General features: G+C 35.7%; 1 protein-coding gene and 1 long non-coding RNA gene across 2 annotated transcripts in view; one reads left to right on the plus strand and one right to left on the minus strand.

Annotated features, from left to right (window-relative positions):
• LOC127628433 (dnaJ homolog subfamily B member 6-like) overlaps positions 1-4132 on the minus strand; it is a 43329-nt gene extending 39197 nt beyond the window's left edge. Inside the window, exons 1-4 of the mRNA XM_052105211.1 lie at positions 3963-4132; positions 1536-1645; positions 605-658; positions 397-504 (exon numbers count right to left, since the gene is read on the minus strand). Of these exons, the coding sequence (XP_051961171.1) occupies positions 397-504; positions 605-658; positions 1536-1645; positions 3963-4027 (337 nt within the window). The 5' untranslated portion in view covers positions 4028-4132. The remainder of the gene's footprint in view (positions 1-396; positions 505-604; positions 659-1535; positions 1646-3962) is intronic.
• Positions 4133-7265: 3133 nt separating this feature from the next.
• LOC127628835 (uncharacterized) lies at positions 7266-14885 on the plus strand. Its single transcript, XR_007968705.1, has 3 exons — positions 7266-7311; positions 14310-14385; positions 14472-14885. It is a non-coding gene; the product is annotated as an uncharacterized LOC127628835 (long non-coding RNA).
• The last annotated feature ends 2556 nt before the right edge of the window (positions 14886-17441 follow it).

Raw genomic sequence — 17441 nt, forward strand, 5'->3', positions numbered from 1 at the left:
AGTGAAGTGAGAAAAATTGTTTCCATGATACACACACACGCACGAGTTAAGAGCACAATTTGTTTAAACATTTTTTGTGAAAAATATTATTATGGGAGATTAGCAAAAAGCAAATCTCATGCAAAACCTAATTACCTAATTATAACTCCAATCAAGTCATTGCTTTGACAGAGTCTCTGAGAAATTAAATTACCTTAATTTCCTCTCTTTTTTTAACACTTCTTGACAAAGAAACTAATTTTGCTGAAATAAACTTTAGTGGTCTTACTATTAAACATTGAAATAAATTAAATACACCATTCTTTCTGTATATAGGTTCTCCATGTACATTTTCTGTTTATCCTCCATATACATACTTCCCTTTGGTATTTAATAATACATTACATATGCACCTACCAAAGAACTCTGCAAATGGATCTCTGCCTCCAAAGAATTCCCTGAAGACATCTTCTGGATTACGGAATGTAAATCCACCCATGAAATCGTCATTATCATAATGGCCTCCTTTCCCAACAAAACAATAAGAAGAAGAAAACCACATTTCCAAAAACGGAAGTAAAAATGAGAATGGATAACACTAAAAATAAAGAATAATTTCACTTACCTCTACCCGATATGCCTTCTTTACCATACATATCATAGCACCTACGTTTCCCTTCTGTATGAAAACAGAGAGTGTGACTTTACGTTTCTCTCAGTCAAATGACAATAAAAACAGACACAGACATTAACATGTGATTTACATTAATGGCAATCTCCTCCCACCACACTTTGTTTTACAAAGTTCAACTGACTGTGCAACTAATTCCATTGATTAATTTTCACTATTGCATTATAATTTGCTTAATTATGAGTGTGGCACACTAAGAGAGAAACTCTGAACAAAAGCTGACAAATGGGAAACAGTTAAATTTAAATGTGACAAACTAGCCAACTATCCTTTAGTTATACATGGAATGACATGAACACAGATACTTACACTTACAGTAAAGGTGTTTAATCTAGCTACTGGAGATCAAACTTCATTCAGAGTTTAGTTCATACTCAGTGAAACACACCTGAACCAGCAAATTTGCTTGATTTGCATGTGCAAATTACACTTATGAATGAGCAGGAGTGGAACTAAACTCACATGAAGGTGGATTTCCAGGAGCAGGATTGAGCACTCCAGCAATAAAGAGTTCAATGAAAAAGTAATGTTGCCATAACTATGTTTCACAACAGTAGTCCACAGTTACTGTGGATAATCCATGCTTGGGGACATTTAAACACATATGTGGACAAATGGATAAAAGGCTATTCTAATTAGGATCTACTTGCTGTGACTTAATTCTGTCTATAAATTCTGCATTAACATGCCCATGCAAACACATGCACACATGCATTCATGTTTTACTAAAAACATTCTGGGCTTAAGCCCCGATAGCCCATTCCAAGCATGTCCATGATTTAAGCCAGTTCACAAACATATGAATCCCAAATGTAAATAAACAGTGTATCATATCTGACAAGGTAATAAAATATATAGTCAATACCATCTGACAGAACTTCATATGCCGCTGAGATCTCTTTGAACTTTTTCTCTGCATCTTCTTTGTTGCCTGGGTTTTTGTCTGGATGCCACTTTAATGCTTGTTTTCTGTACCTGTAAAAAAAGCACATGCATGCACCTCTGTTACAATAAAATAGGGTATATTATAAATTATATGATCCCATCCAAACAAACCAAAGGCACAGCAAAAAAATGTAATATTATAATTAAGTATATTTTTCCTCAAAACCTGATGTTAAAACATCTTTTAATATCACTGAAAGAGACATCATCACAATTAATAAATTCATACAATTTTTCATCGTAATGCACTGCACCATCCTCTGTAATACATGTCTGGCAAATCTTAATAACCACTTTCAATAAAGTTTATGCTACACAATATGACTTCAGTAGGTCTGACAACAGGTCAGCATCTCTGTAGCTCTGCACACTACGCCCGAGTCAGAAATACAGGGGGACTAAGCCTACTCTCTATTCTGTCCACCACTCTTAAAGTGGAAATTAATTTCAAATTTATAGGTAACTATTTTTTCTAAGGCTTCCAAGCACCTCTGATCTCACCTCAGGAACACCATAGACCTTTTACATGTGAAAATGACATTGCTGTGAAAATCCTGATCTGGTCTTGAGTTAAACATAAAAAAATGTATACAGTTTCTAACCCAACTCATTGTGATGGATACATAAACAAATTCACATAATTACTTTTTCATTGCGTGAAAAGCTTTTATTTTTCTTTATGATAAAGCAGTGACATGTCACTTGTAATATTGTTTTGTTTGCGTACAGCAGCCATTAATGTTGCTTTTTAATATTTTCATATTTGGCAAAGAGTCAGTAACTGAGAGTAGTCATATTATGCTTCTTTCATATAGTGATATTTGGATTAGGTTACTGATTAGGTTTCAAGGAAGTACTTCCTAATTTGTACAGGAATACATGTTTAAAACCTCATATTCTGGTCGCACATGCACAAATTATTGTTTGTATTGCACACTTTGTTGCGTTCCATGTAGCCAATATTTTCAGCTCGTGGCACAGCAGGTGGGTGCCTTAAAGGACAAATACTTCAAGATTCGGTGAAAGTCCCTGTTTTTTTGTGAACACAGACAGTTATGTATAAATCGAAAGTGAAAGTAAACAGCGGGACATAAAAGTGCATCTGTATTAAAAGACCGGATTTGTGCGTCAAGACTTAATGCATCTATAGACCTATGCTGCATTCTATTCAACCCAGAACGTTGAAATTTCCAACTTCCCGTTTAGAAAAGTGAAATGGAACGGCACATTTCAGAATTCCAAACTCATGCAACATTAGTGTGAAATTTCGCTGATTATGCAAACATGCTGGCACGCAGGGAGATACAATGTTCAAAGTTAAGTACAAAGTTAATAATAAACATTCACTTTAATGAAATAATATCCATAAAATTTCCAACATTACATGATAAAATCTATTTTTAAAAAGACAGGTGTTCAAAATACTGCCTTCATACACCTGTACAAAAATGCTAACAATGCTGCATCGTTTCTAAAATTGGTTGTTAGGAAACATCTCTGGTGACAAACACCTGCTAAAAAGCAAACAAGAGCATTGCAGTTTTGTTATCTTCTGAGGGCACAGGAATGCCTTTTTGTTCTTGAGATCTGAGATATCAAGTTGTAATTTTCCTCATCTTTGAATGGAATGCAGTAATCCTGGACATTGGCATGTATACATTATTCAAACAACAATAACCAGAAAAAAACATCTTACGTTATTATTTGTAATGATCATACAGTGAAGATTATACCAGTTATTTACTGTAAGTAGTTTATGTTACCTTTCATTACTATTTAAAATTTCTGAATATTTACTTGAATACTGTTAGCTTGGCCCACCTAAAAATTACTTTAAGCTCTGTTTTCTTAATATCTATCTGTTATCTATTCTTTTTATTTTGTTTACTTGTCTTGAAAATGTTTAAAACTGAAAAACTTTCAAAGTTTTTGATATTGTATTGAAATTAGTATCGGGAATTTCAATGGTATTGATAACGACTACTGAAATATTTTATTGTGATTCGTGACAACCCAAATCCTGTAAAGGCATTTTTAAAAGTTACTGATTTGAACAACTGTTCAATGTATTTAATCAAACTATATCACTTAGAATTATCAAAAATCTCTTTAGAATCAAAAACAAATTAATTGTTCATCAATATTGCCTGCCTGCATTGTGCAAAATATTACAAGAGAAAACTAATTTTGGAGAATATAAGAGAGGGAATGAGACACAAACCAGCAGCAAAGACCAGAGGTATTAAATGGCATGTATATAAATGAGGCTAACCTTACTGTTATCATCAGTGCCTTTACCACGTCACCTGTATAAAAATAGATGCCCATGAGAACACGGGGTACTCACGCTTTCTTTATATCATCCTGGGATGCGGTTTTCGGCACACCCAAGATCTGGTAATAATTCTCCATGGCTCAGGCCTTGGGTTTCCACTCCAGGGTTAGAATTAACTTTTGGCTACTACGGAGTGACCCTGGAAAGAGAGTAACACACATAAAGAGAGAGATGTAGTTGGAGAAGGCGGGGAGGGGAGGGGAGTAGGGTGTACAAATAGAGGGTGTGTTGTGGTGGGTGTGTTGCCACTGTGAAGGACAGCCCCAAAACACTAACCTGTCATGTGCAAGTTAGGTTTCAATTTCATCTAATACACACAAATGTTTACCACGAACAGACTATCATATTTGAAATGTTATAGAAGCCAAGAGTCCACAATGAATAGTTTCCTTCTGGGGGATCTTATATTCAAACTTTCGCTCCTAATGAGAAACGAACATTGTAAATAAGTAAATATGTCTGCAAAGTGGAGGGGTCTTGTATCAGCCTGAAGGGGTTTATTTTACAATAACACTCGGCTGACTGTTAATTATCCCGCATATTACATGGCTGCTACTACTACTAACCAATTAAATAAATACATGGACACAAAATATTGATTTTGCATTTAATTTATGAGTTTATTATTAACAGCTGAGATCCATCTCCAGTTTGCTTTGGGATCTATTTTTGTTAATTTAGTAAATAATGACTGTTTGACTGCTCATTATCCAGCTGAGTAAAAGACTACTTGTCAAATTAATAAATAAATGCACAAGAAATATTGATTTGAGTTGAAATTATTTTATTATCTTGCTAGTAGATATTGCATAGTGATCACAGAAGTAAAAAAGATAGCTTGCAATATCCAGATGAGCACTCTGATATGTGGATGAGCGGTTGTTACTCAGAAATATCAGACCACCAGGTGGTGCCATTGATCAGTCAGAATTGAGAATTCCAGAGAGCTGTGTAATAAATACCAAATAAATCATTTCTAAAAAGATGTTCATATTCAAGTACCATACTTTCCATTACATAACCAGGGTATTTCTTAAATCAAGTGGCTCTCCTCATCATATCAGATGTGAACATCTTATAAAGAACAAATTGACAACTGCATACGAACAATCAGGAGCCAACTCTTTAGTTCCTGTAGCTTTCCATCTGGAACTCATTTGTGTTATTTTTATCTGCAGTGTCCTTCAGAACAGGCCCTTCAGAGGTGATCATGGCACAGCACTGGAATTCCTGTACATGGTCCAAGTAAAATACAACATAATTCTAATTCTTATCAATATCTCCTAGTCTTTTGCTAAAATTTCAGCTGAGATCAATTGTTTTTAATTTTTTAATCAGTTTGACAGATTTCTCCATTTAAACATTCAATGTTCATTAAACAATATCAGATAAAATCTTATCAAAACAAATATCTTATAGCCAGGACAACAAGGAGTATGATCACGGAATTAAAGAGCCCCACACATAAAACTCATTCGTTCCCTCGTTTTAGTTAAATCGTTGCCACATTTTATTAATTTGTTCCTGTTAGGAATTCCTTGTCTTGTTTCACTGTTGCCCTCTGTCTGCCATTTTTGTCACCTTTGCATTCCATAGTTTTCACTTTTGTCCCTTGTTTAGCTCCACTGTCTCACTTGTCATTGTTTAGAACTACACTTCCCAGAATCCACCTGCCATCATCACTGCCATTTTGTTCATTGTTTTCACCTGTGTCTCATTCTGTCATCACTCACTGTGTATTTAAGCCCTGCTTTTTGTTCACTCCTTGTCGTTCGTTGAATGTTGTTAGCCTGGTGTGTGTTCCCTGCCTGTGTTTTCTAGTTTTATGTTTATTTCCCCATTGAGGGTTTTCCTTTGTGTTTTTACTTGCTTGTTTATTTAATAAAGTGTAACTGCATTTAGATCCGCATCTCCTCGTCTGCCTTGCTGCTCAAACGTGACAGAAAATAAACATAAAACTAGAAAACACAGGCAGGGAACACACACCAGGCTAACAACATTCAACGAACGACAAGGAGTGAACAAAAAGCAGGGCTTAAATACACGGCAGTCACTTATTTCCAGGGGTTTCAGTACAGCGTAAAAATGTGACGTGGTAGTGTAGGCGTTCTCCTAATTCAAAATTTGCATCAACAAAAACATTTACCAATTTCCCTATTTTGTCTTAGATTCTCCATGGCTGTTCCATCAGTTTGCTGTCGCTGTTATGAAAAGCCCGCGATGAAAATATGAAACGCCCGCAGAAAGAAGGCACTATAATGCGCATTTGTTTTATGTCATGGCCACGCCCCTTGTGCGTCGCTGTACTGAAACCCCTGTACTTTAGTGAATGCCTTAAATACACAGTGAGTGATAACAGAATGAGACACAGGTGAAAACAATGAACAAAATGGCAGTGATGATGGCAGGTGGATTCTGGGAAGTGTAGTTCTAAACAATGACAAGTGAGACAGTGGAGCTAAACAAGGGACAAAAGTGAAAACTATGGAATGCAAAGGTGACTAAAATGGCAGACAGAGGGCAACAGTGAAACAAGACAAGGAATTCCTAACAGTTCCCTCATTTTAGTTAAATTGTTGCCACATTTTATTAATTTGTTCCCTCATTTTAGTTAAATCATCACCACATTTTATTATTTCATGCCCTCGTTTGAATTAAATGTGACCAGTTATGTTTTCTCATTTATTACTTTTGCTCCCCCCTTGTGAAACGTTTCCCAAAAGCATTGTTATCTAAGTAATCCGTAAAACGTCCGTAAATTAACAAGATTTTTGAACCGCTCTTAAAGGGGTCATATAATGGTACATGCATTTTTTCAAGTTGATTGTACTGAAATGTGTGTTGGCTGTGCCTGTACACAACCATCCTATTATGATAAAAAATCCATCCAGTGTTTTTGTTTTAATCTTATATATTTTCCCCTGCCTCAAATCGAGCCGTTTGACCGTGTGACGTCACACGGTTGGACGCCTTCCCAGGATTGTTGATTGACAGCAGTGTTTCAACACAGACCCGCCCTCGCTCGTGAGCGAGCTGTCAATCATAGTCCGTCATCATTGTTGATACACTGGAGCAGAATGGCGCCTAAGCGATTGTGGTGTTCTGTTCTTCGGTGTAATAACGAACACAGCAGTCATTTTGATGTTCCTAAATCTGAACCGCTGAAGACGCAGTGGCTGAGTTTTGTTTACGATGGGAATATTCCCCACGAGCAACGTCAATGCGTTCATATTTGCGCGAATCATTTTTCACCAGACTGCTTTATAAATGAGGGTCAGTATAAAGCTGGTTTTGCTAAGAAGCTGCTGCTGAAAAAGATTCGGTACCAACTATTTATATTCCCTCTGCACCTCCAGAAGAAGTAAGTGTAACGTTTTATTAACCTTTATATTAATCTTTGCAAATCGCTTGCACGCTTCACAATGAATGTGGCTAATGTTTACACTCAGGGTACATTACGGCATGTTTTCCATAACGTTACGACGTTCTCAATATAATTCATAATCCCACGTTTATAATGAACAACGCGTTATGGTTATTGTGTTATTAAAAACTGTGTACGCAGGTGTTACAGTTAACATGGTAACACTAAGTTACACCTGGTTTACTTGTATGTTACTGATTAAGAAGTAATGTCAAAAAAAACAGTTATACGGAGAATAACTCCAGAACGGAGGGGCGGGGTGACCAAAGCTCATTATCATTTAAAGTCATATGCTCTGAAACGGCGTGATGAAAACAGAGCTGTTTTTGAGCAGGTAAAATTAGTGTTTTCTTAAAATACTAATGAGAATTTTTAATAAAAGTATATTACAAAGTTTTCATTTAGACCCTAAAGATTCATATTAACTTGTACAAAAATGGCATTATATGACCCCTTTAAGTCCATTAAGTGCAACTTAAACATAACTTTCTGGCATCTTTAACAGTTTTTCAAAGACAATGGGACATTTAATAAATTGTATTAATATATGTTGATCACTGGAAAGCCATTGTAAACTATTTAAGATTAAAAAGTGTGAACACATGTGAGATGACTGCTGATACTACTAAGTTTTCACATCAAGTATTACTACACTGGCCAGAAAATGGCTTGTATCCTTGAATCCCTCTCTCAGGCTTTCTCAAGGATCTTAAGCCCTATACTTAATTTCACATACTTCAATTTTCAATTTTTATGAATTGTATAGAAATAATAAAAGCATTCATTTAGAGTCCAAAAGGAAAAAGCCTGAAGATAAAACTAATTTATATTGGTATGAGTAATTTTGTATCCTGATCTCAACGATTTACATCAAGATATAGTTATTTAGCTTGAAAATCAATGAATATATGGTTTAAATATTAAACAAACATATGCCCACTTGATTCCATTTTGCACACTTTACAAATGTAATAAAAAAGCAAAATTATGTTATCAGCATTCTAATTTGATTAAAATATTGAACAATTTAAGTGAATTTCATGACTTAGTAATTGTCACGTGCCCATTTTTGCTTTTATGACAGCATACACTAAAACTGGCATGGACTCAAAGAGTTGTTCAAAACATGGTCCATGTTCTTCCACCATGATTTAAATTGAGAATGATCCAAAGAGCACTGCAACATTGGTTTAAGGATTGGAAGAGATGATACGCAGGAGTAACTTTCAGTCTTTTAATTGAGGACGCTGGAGTGGAACAAATATCGTACAAATGATCAGTCAAGGAAACATGCAGGAGTGGAACAAATATCATAGTAGGAATCAATAATGTAAACAACGCTAAGAGATCTACAACTAAAATTGACTTGACTTGACATCTAAATCACTAATTGCAAATAAGCACATTTGCCAACTTAAGTGCATGCTGTCATTAAAGCACAAGAGAAACATACTAAACAATAAGAAATTCTGAAATTAGTGTAAAAATGACAACCTTTTATACAATATTGTCATAATCAATATTATCAGTCTGCAACATCAAGCAGCATAAATAAGTATTTTTGTGCAGCTAAAATAACTGGCAGTGGTTGACCTGAAACCTTAAATAGTTTGGCTACTCCCCAAACTATTCCAAGCCAGTTCTTACATTGAAAATATGGTGGATGATGTTACAGCTTTAAAGTGGCATGCACACTGGTACCACTCTTTCTCCAGGTCAAAAAATTATCTCATGGGCACCTTCAAAAGTATAAATTTCAAAGTGCTGGGCAACACTGGCACATAGCACAGAAGCGTAAACTAAAGTGGAGCTTGGTTAATCCACTCTATAATGGAGGCCTTGAAGTTGTATTGTGTCACATTACCCATAATTTGATGGTCTCTGGGTTTGAGTAGCTAACATTCAAATGGTATTTAACACTACCATCTATTTCACAACATTGTCAAACTGGCTTTTGCAATTCCAGCTATACAATTTACTCCTGAGGCAGGAGAAAAGATTTTGATAGCTTTTGTCCAGCATAAAATTATACTCATCCCTTTGAAATGAAGGAGCAAAGCCTTGTCACGGCACAATCAGCAAATTATTGTCTTCCAATGTAATTAGAGAACACCACTCGTCTTGGACGATAATATATATATATATATATATATATACAGTGAGGAAAATAAGTATTTGAACACCCTGCTATTTTGCAAGTTCTCCCACTTGGAAATCATGGAGGGGTCTGAAATTGTCATCGTAGGTACATGTCCACTGTGAGAGACATAATCTAAAAAAAAATCCAGAAATCACAATATATGATTTTTTTAACTATTTATTTGTATGATACAGCTGCAAATAAGTATTTGAACACCTGTCTATCAGCTAGAATTCTGACCCTCAAAGACCTGTTAGTCTGCCTTTAAAATGTCCACCTCCACTCCATTTATTATCCTAAATTAAATGCACCTGTTTGAGGTCGTTAGCTGCATAAAGACACCTGTCCACCCCATACAATCAGTAAGAATCCAACTACTAACATGGCCAAGACCAAAGAGCTGTCCAAAGACACTAGAGACAAAATTGTACACCTCCACAAGGCTGGAAAGGGCTACGGGGAAATTGCCAAGCAGCTTGGTGAAAAAAGGTCCACTGTTGGAGCAATCATTAGAAAATGGAAGAAGCTAAACATGACTGTCAATCTCCCTCGGACTGGGGCTCCATGCAAGATCTCACCTGCGTGGGGTCTCAATGATCCTAAGAAAGGTGAGAAATCAGCCCAGAACTACACGGGAGGAGCTGGTCAATGACCTGAAAAGAGCTGGGACCACCGTTTCCAAGGTTACTGTTGGTAATACACTAAGGCGTCATGGTTTGAAATCATGCATGGCGCGGAAGGTTCCCCTGCTTAAACCAGCACATGTCAAGGCCCGTCTTAAGTTTGCCAATGACCATTTGGATGATCCAGAGGAGTCATGGGAGAAAGTCATGTGGTCAGATGAGACCAAAATAGAACTTTTTGGTCATAATTCCACTAAACGTGTTTGGAGGAAGAAGAATGATGAGTACCATCCCAAGAACACCATCCCTACTGTGAAGCATGGGGTGGTAGCATCATGCTTTGGGGGTGTTTTTCTGCACATGGGACAGGGCGACTGCACTGTTATATATATATATATATATATATATATATATTTTTTTATAGAAGAAAACGAGTTATCCAACACCTATATCACCCATGAGAAAAACTAACTGCCACCTTAAATTTAATAGCTGGTTGTGCCACCTTTAGCAGCAACAACTGTAACCAAATGCTTCCGATTACTGGAGATCAGTCATTCACTACACTGTGGGGGAATTTTGGCCCACTCTTCTTTGCAGAACTGCTTTAGTTCAGCCACATTGGAGGATTTTCAAGTATGAAATTCACATTTAAGGTACTGCCACAGGTTCTTTCCTCACTACACTTTAAGGATTTTACCTGCACATGTCAACTTATAGACAGAAAAAAATGCAAAATAAAAAATGCCTGTATATGCAACACTGATCATCTTTTCATTGTGGTTTTACTGTTATTGAATTGGAGATGATGGGTCAACAACAACAACTATGTTTGAGGATCTTTCTGGAGAGTTTTTGTTTAGGGTTTTCGTAACAATACTGATACTAACATAGCCTACTGTTTATAAGAAATACAACATTATTAAAATGACATTCAGGTCAAAGAGTCAGATGTCAAGACAAGAATTTTTCACAGCTGCTGTTGTGGCAAGATGTTTGTCCTCCATAACATTATATCTTATATTGATACATCCCTCATGTTGATGCAGATTTTTTTTATTATTTATTATTATTTTTATTTATTTATTGGAAATCTAAGCGCACACTGGCTGTCCATGATCACCTAGAACACCGTGGCTGTCTCTTAATCCTATTGCCAACCTACACAGCCGTTTTGGACATCATAAATGCATTCATACATATCATCTCTCTAAAAGGGCTAAGAGAAAAGAAAAGCCATAATTACATAGAAGGTCTAAACTCAAATATAGAAGCTTTAAACCCTCAAAACAAACCTTTGTGTGACTGAGACAAGTGTCCTCTAATTCCCGCTCCTTTATTTGGATCTTCCTACTCTGTGAAACCCGACGATGCAGTCGAGTTGATCAGTTTCTCTTCTCTGTGTAATATTGTTCCTTTTCGGGGAAAATGCCTCTGTTTGATCCAAGGTCTGTCAGTTCATAAAACGGTCTCAAATGAGCATAGTACTTTCGGTGTGTGATGGATAGAGATGAGCAAGAATTATGGTGAAACTCTTTAGCCCTGAAAACAATGGGTTGTCGCGCTAATTCCTCAGTAAGTGAGATTTCTCAGGTAATGGTTTTGTAACTTGAAATGTTATTGTGGTAAATGTTCAGCGTAATCTCCAAAATGTGCACATTCAGGTGAATGAATATAGACAGAAAACAAATCTTGACATTAATTGCTTCTAAATAATTTATTAAATCATTATATGATAAATTCATATTTAATATCTCTCTCTCTCTCTATATTTATTTATTTATTTATTTATTTATTTTGTCAGGGACAATACACATTAAAGCATCTCACTGATGTATATGTGTTAAAAGATTTAGCCAAAATGGTTCATTTTCATCTGCTGTCTCTGGGCAGGTTGATGTCAAAGTACCATGGTCATTTCTAGCATAAGAGGCAGCTAATGGCCCCAGAGCCAGCAGACTCAGGCAGCTGTTATGGCTCAATTAGATATTTATAGGGGGCCACTTTGTGGCCCGAGAAGGAATGGAGAATATGTAACTGCAAGGAGAGAGTTGTAGCTAGTGGTGACAGTGGTGGGCCTCCAAGTAGGATTTCACTTAGGACCCCATATGCTTAGAAACGCCCTGAAAAGTACAGTCTATACACATGATGCATCATTTAAAAAAATCACCATAACAATAAAAGCCAATCACCAACACATCCTAAAAACATGAGATTTAAAAACCAGTATATAAGATCGCTAAGGCAATACCACAAGCAGTAATTAAAATGTTGACAACTCTGGTTTGACTTTTTGGTAACACTTTAGAATACTGTATCTTACTTAATGCATAACTAATAAGGAATTACTGCAGAACTAATAGGTCATTCTTCATTCACACCTAAGTCACTACTATTAACTACTAAGGAAGATGTGTTAACTAATCAGTTTGTAATAGCATTTTATAGTTGTGTTAAGTAACAATTAGCTAATCAATAACTATTGAATTCAGTCATGCCTCCTGATGAACTACTTTTAATGATCTACTAATTCAGCTTCAGGAGAAATAACTATTGAGTAACTACTAATGAACAGTCGATTAATTACAATGACAATAATATCATAACAATTAGCCATTACAATATTCAGGTTGTGGCCCTTTCTTCCTTACTTCTAATGTTATTATTACTATGGAAACGCAATACGCATTTCGTGGAATTACTACACTCCCAAAATGAGTCATTACAGCAAATGTAGTAGTTTTGGCCTGTATTTAGTTAACACATCTTCCTTAGTAGTTAATAGTAGTGACTTAAGTTTGAATGAAGAATGACCTATTAGTTCTGCAGTAATTCCTTATTAGTTATGCATTAAGTAAGATACAGTATTCTAAAGTGTTACCGACTTTTTTTTAAAAGAGAAAACACTATGACTTTCAAATCTGCAGGAAGTCTATTCGAGTCATGGGTTGCTCTAAAAGCAAAAGCTAACTGACTGAAATCATTCTTTCTTAATGGTATTTTATAATTTACCCTAGCACCAGCCCTTGTTACTTTTTCTTGTAATTGTATTAATGAACTGTTTAAATGTGGTTGGGGAAAGACAAAAATAATTTAAAAAAAAATCAACATTACACTTAAACATTACACATCAAGCTGTGAATATATCAGACAGAGAGTGTTGGAGGTTATGCTCTGGTGACAAGATAGTAGTTGTATGGATGTAGTGAAGCTGTGGAGTGAAAAGTGAAGCTTATACATTGACAGGTGGAAAGAGTGGTGAGGTATGGAGAGGTTTGACCTGTGACTGGCTGCTCTCACTCTGAAAGCTGGATGTAGAAAGAGAGAGAGAGAGAGAGAGAGAGACTGGGTCAGAATGTATCCTCTGCCGAGAGGTCCAATGCAAGGACCTGACACATGACTCTGAGTGGATTCTGGACTGGAGGCTGAGGGTAAGTGTAAGGTATTATTCATGAGGACTAAAATGGAAACCTTTCCCCCCAGAAAGTGCGAAAGTGTGGTTATAAGTGATTTGTTAAGGGGATAATAAATGTGTTTCCAGTGTCTGTGTTCACCATGGCTTCTCTATAGGTGTTGATGTGAGTACTTTTCTCAGAATAAGATATCTAAAGGCTGTGTAAAGAAGCTTGTACTGGAATCTTCAACTGGTTGCTCCAGACACTTTGTCTTATCAGCAGGTATGAAAGAGAGAATTGGTCTTGCTCAATTAGCAAGTTCCTTGTGTTTACCCATGAACTTGTCAATACATTACATGGTTTCACTCAGAAGATAAAAAAAGATGTCTCCTGTAAAGAGGTTAGGAATGTGGCAGAACTGAAACCAGTGTTCCTGTAAGGCGGCATTCCGTAAAAGAATGTTGATGGCACTGATGTGATGTATGAATGATGTCAAAACACTGCTAATCACCACTCAATCATTTTGTTTTGATTCACTGTTTTCCTCAGGGGAATGCAAACTATTAAAAAATAAGTCAATCAAGAATTTGTTTTTATTATTATTATTATTAATAATATTTGATATTTGTGTGTGTGTGTGTGTGTGTGTGTGTGTGTGTGTATCTTCATTTATGTTATTACAAAAAAATTGTGGAAGTACTCAAGAGTACTAACATATAAATAACATAATTCTAATAAGTTCATTGTTATATTAAATGAAAATTTGGTGTGTTGCAGGCTGTAGGAGAATGTAGAAACCAGGATGGGGAATGATAGTACATGGTGGAGAACTATAGAGACAGAACTGTAAGAGGTGTGGTGGTCCTCATTGTATAAGAACTGTTCCTACTCCAGCTTGTTTCTGTTAAAACCTCAAATATATGCTCTCTTGTCTTTCAGGATGCAGGAAGAATGTTTTTCTAAATATTTGCCAGCAGAGGGCAAAAAAATCTTCCGTTTGCACAGAACAGCCACCTCATCATAGTGCATTATTGCTTTGAATTCATGCAAATCTGTGCCTTTTGCCTATTCCAGGAGTGATTTTAAAGCTAAATCTACCATGTCATAAATTTCAAAACCATGTTTTCATCTGTATTATAGAAATATCAATAATAAATGTTATGACGTAAAATAAAAAGAAATATTTAAGATTGTGCATTAAATCAAGGTCACTAATTAAATGTAAGCACATTTTTGACACTGACCCTGTTAACTCTTTTCCTTGTTTCAATTAAAGCTCAATAGATTCTTTTTGGAACACTCTTGAATCAATGGAATGTTGGAATAACATGGATCCAGTTTGCACAAACTTGTGGAGCCCGTGTCAGTTTGAATACATGCTGTCATTTCAAATACAAAATAAATCAATAAATAAATCTTAAATTCAGATAGATTTTTCAACTAGACTTTTCACTCAAACTGATATACTGAATTAGTATGTTAATTATTATAATTCATGTAATACTGATGATAATAAGTAATGACAAATTTATATTAAAATGCATGGCAGAAGTGAGAGTAGTTCCGGGATTGATCCCAGCCATTTTACTTTAGGGTCCGATGCCCAGATCAAATTTTCTGGTATTCTGGCTCTGGCTTGCATTCACAGAGAAGGCTCTGGCAATTTTCCAGATAATTTCCAGAATCAAAGCCCAGTGTGAATGCCACTTAGTGGTCTCAGACATTTGAAGCCCACTGTGTGTTCATACTGTAGAATATGGTACAAAGGGGCTAACCATAAGGAAAATTTTCTTTTTTTCTGGTCACGAAGTGTATCAATATTTTAAAAATAAATGTATTTTTTATGAATATTAATGGAGCAACATAATTTGTGTGAAATAAATTATAGCTAACAGAAGGGCGAGGGGGCCTTATACCCCACACTCTGGGTAAAAAGGCATCCCAGGGGGTTAGTGATATCGTTTAGCTATAGGGGCAATAGTTATAGTGCAAAGTTTGTCAAGTAATGCAAATCATTTTGAAACAGCAAGATGCTTTTTTGAGTAACAAATTAGGATAATGTTTATTAAAAATATCTACATCATAAAAGTGGGCATCATTTTCTGTTCAATTACATTTGGTATTTGATTACATCTCAGGTAGCCTATTCTATAAACAAATACATCTCCATTGTGATTGGATCAGTCAATGTGAGCCCACTTTGAACATTTTTATAAAAAATCTATTCCTCCCACTAAAGAAAAACAACAGAGAGACTTTTTACCCCAAATACTGTCCTTTCACGTATTGGACAGTTATTTTTAAAAAAATAAAATAATAAATACTTTAATTTAATCACCTTGAATAAAACTGAAAATGACATTCATATTTAGTCTCCAAATTAATGTGATAATTTCAGGGATTTTTAATAGTTACATACATTTGCAACATTTAAAAAAAGATAAAATATTAGATTAAAATTACCTAAAAATCTAACTTTATTTTATATTGTTACTATTTAGTGTTTATGAGAAAATAAAGCCAAATGTGCCTTTAGCCCGGGTGTATACCCACACCTAGTCGCAGTCCCCTAGGTCAGCAACAGAACCAAAGACCCTCTAGTGTCTCCAAAAACCTCCACAGGGAGGCGCCATGGGATCTTCTAATAACATGATAGTAAACTAATCGCTCTTGTCATCCCTGAAGGTTGAAGGTTTCTGAGAGTTCTAGTAGTTGCTTGTTTCGGGTAATAATAAATAAATAAACAATTGACATCAATGTATTAGTGTAAGCATCTACATTTATTTTATACTATTGGCTGAGATGTATGACACTAGATTATTATTAAAAGGCAACTTGGCCCTTCCTTGCCTTTTGGTTATACACAATGAAATATCTATCCTTTTCCTTTCGCCTTTTTTATGTATTGAGCTTAAATAAGAAAATAATAACTGGTACTTTAGGAACATTTGCAGACTGAAATGAATATTACAATTGTTATTGCACTAAGGGGAACATTGAAGAGAGATAATCAAGTTCTCCAAATTAATAAAAGCTTCAGTCTCTGAGCTCTGTTTAGCCATGAGGAAATGTGTATATGTATGGTGTGTAATATCTGTTAAACAGAAAAATGACACATAATTTTTTTTAATTGCTGAAGGGGGATGCGGACCTCTTATAATCTAGTCACCCACCCACCCCATTATAAAAGATTAATACATTATTAAACAAATGGAGTGTATAGGCCTGATCATTTCAAAACACTTTTTTGCCTATCACCAGATACATTTCGTATTTTCTTTAACGAGATGACAAATTAGATTACAGTATAAATTGCTCATCATGTAAAGAAAGCAATCAGACCTCCTAAACGTCAAGGGATTTACACAACCAATTGTCTTAATTCTCTAAAAATTAAATCTTTCAACTTTTCATAGTCTGGTGTGAAATGGCTTGAATTTACGTGCAATAATAACATTTCTAAAAGCCAAATAAAATACATTTGATTCGCAGTATCTTTGCGCATGGATATGATTAATATCCAGCGGCATTTAGTTTGCGAGCTATAATCCCCAGTATTGAGATTAATCCCTCATAGCTATAGGACAAGTTGTTTTTTAAGACCCAATTACCCCCATATTAGCTTGCTGCGAAAGTGGTGGAGATTCAGTCAGAAAGGGAGTCATTCCAGTGAGTGTATGTCTAAGGAGGGTGAGAGTGAGGTGGGGGGGGGTTTGGATGGAGATGGTCCAAGGAGGAATAAAAAAGTTCTCCCTGCCCTCTGACCATCTTTTACTCCCATAGCAAGGCCCAATTAGATTTATGTCAAGCGCACACACCCTTAATTTATGTTGTACGGATAATGCATCTGTGGTCTTAAATAGCCTCTCTTCTTGCTCCATCACTGGATGTTTCTTTAATTATGTCAAA

Source organism: Xyrauchen texanus, chromosome 1 (genome assembly GCF_025860055.1).
Source record: "Xyrauchen texanus isolate HMW12.3.18 chromosome 1, RBS_HiC_50CHRs, whole genome shotgun sequence".
In the NCBI taxonomy this organism is placed as follows: Eukaryota; Metazoa; Chordata; class Actinopteri; order Cypriniformes; family Catostomidae; genus Xyrauchen; species Xyrauchen texanus.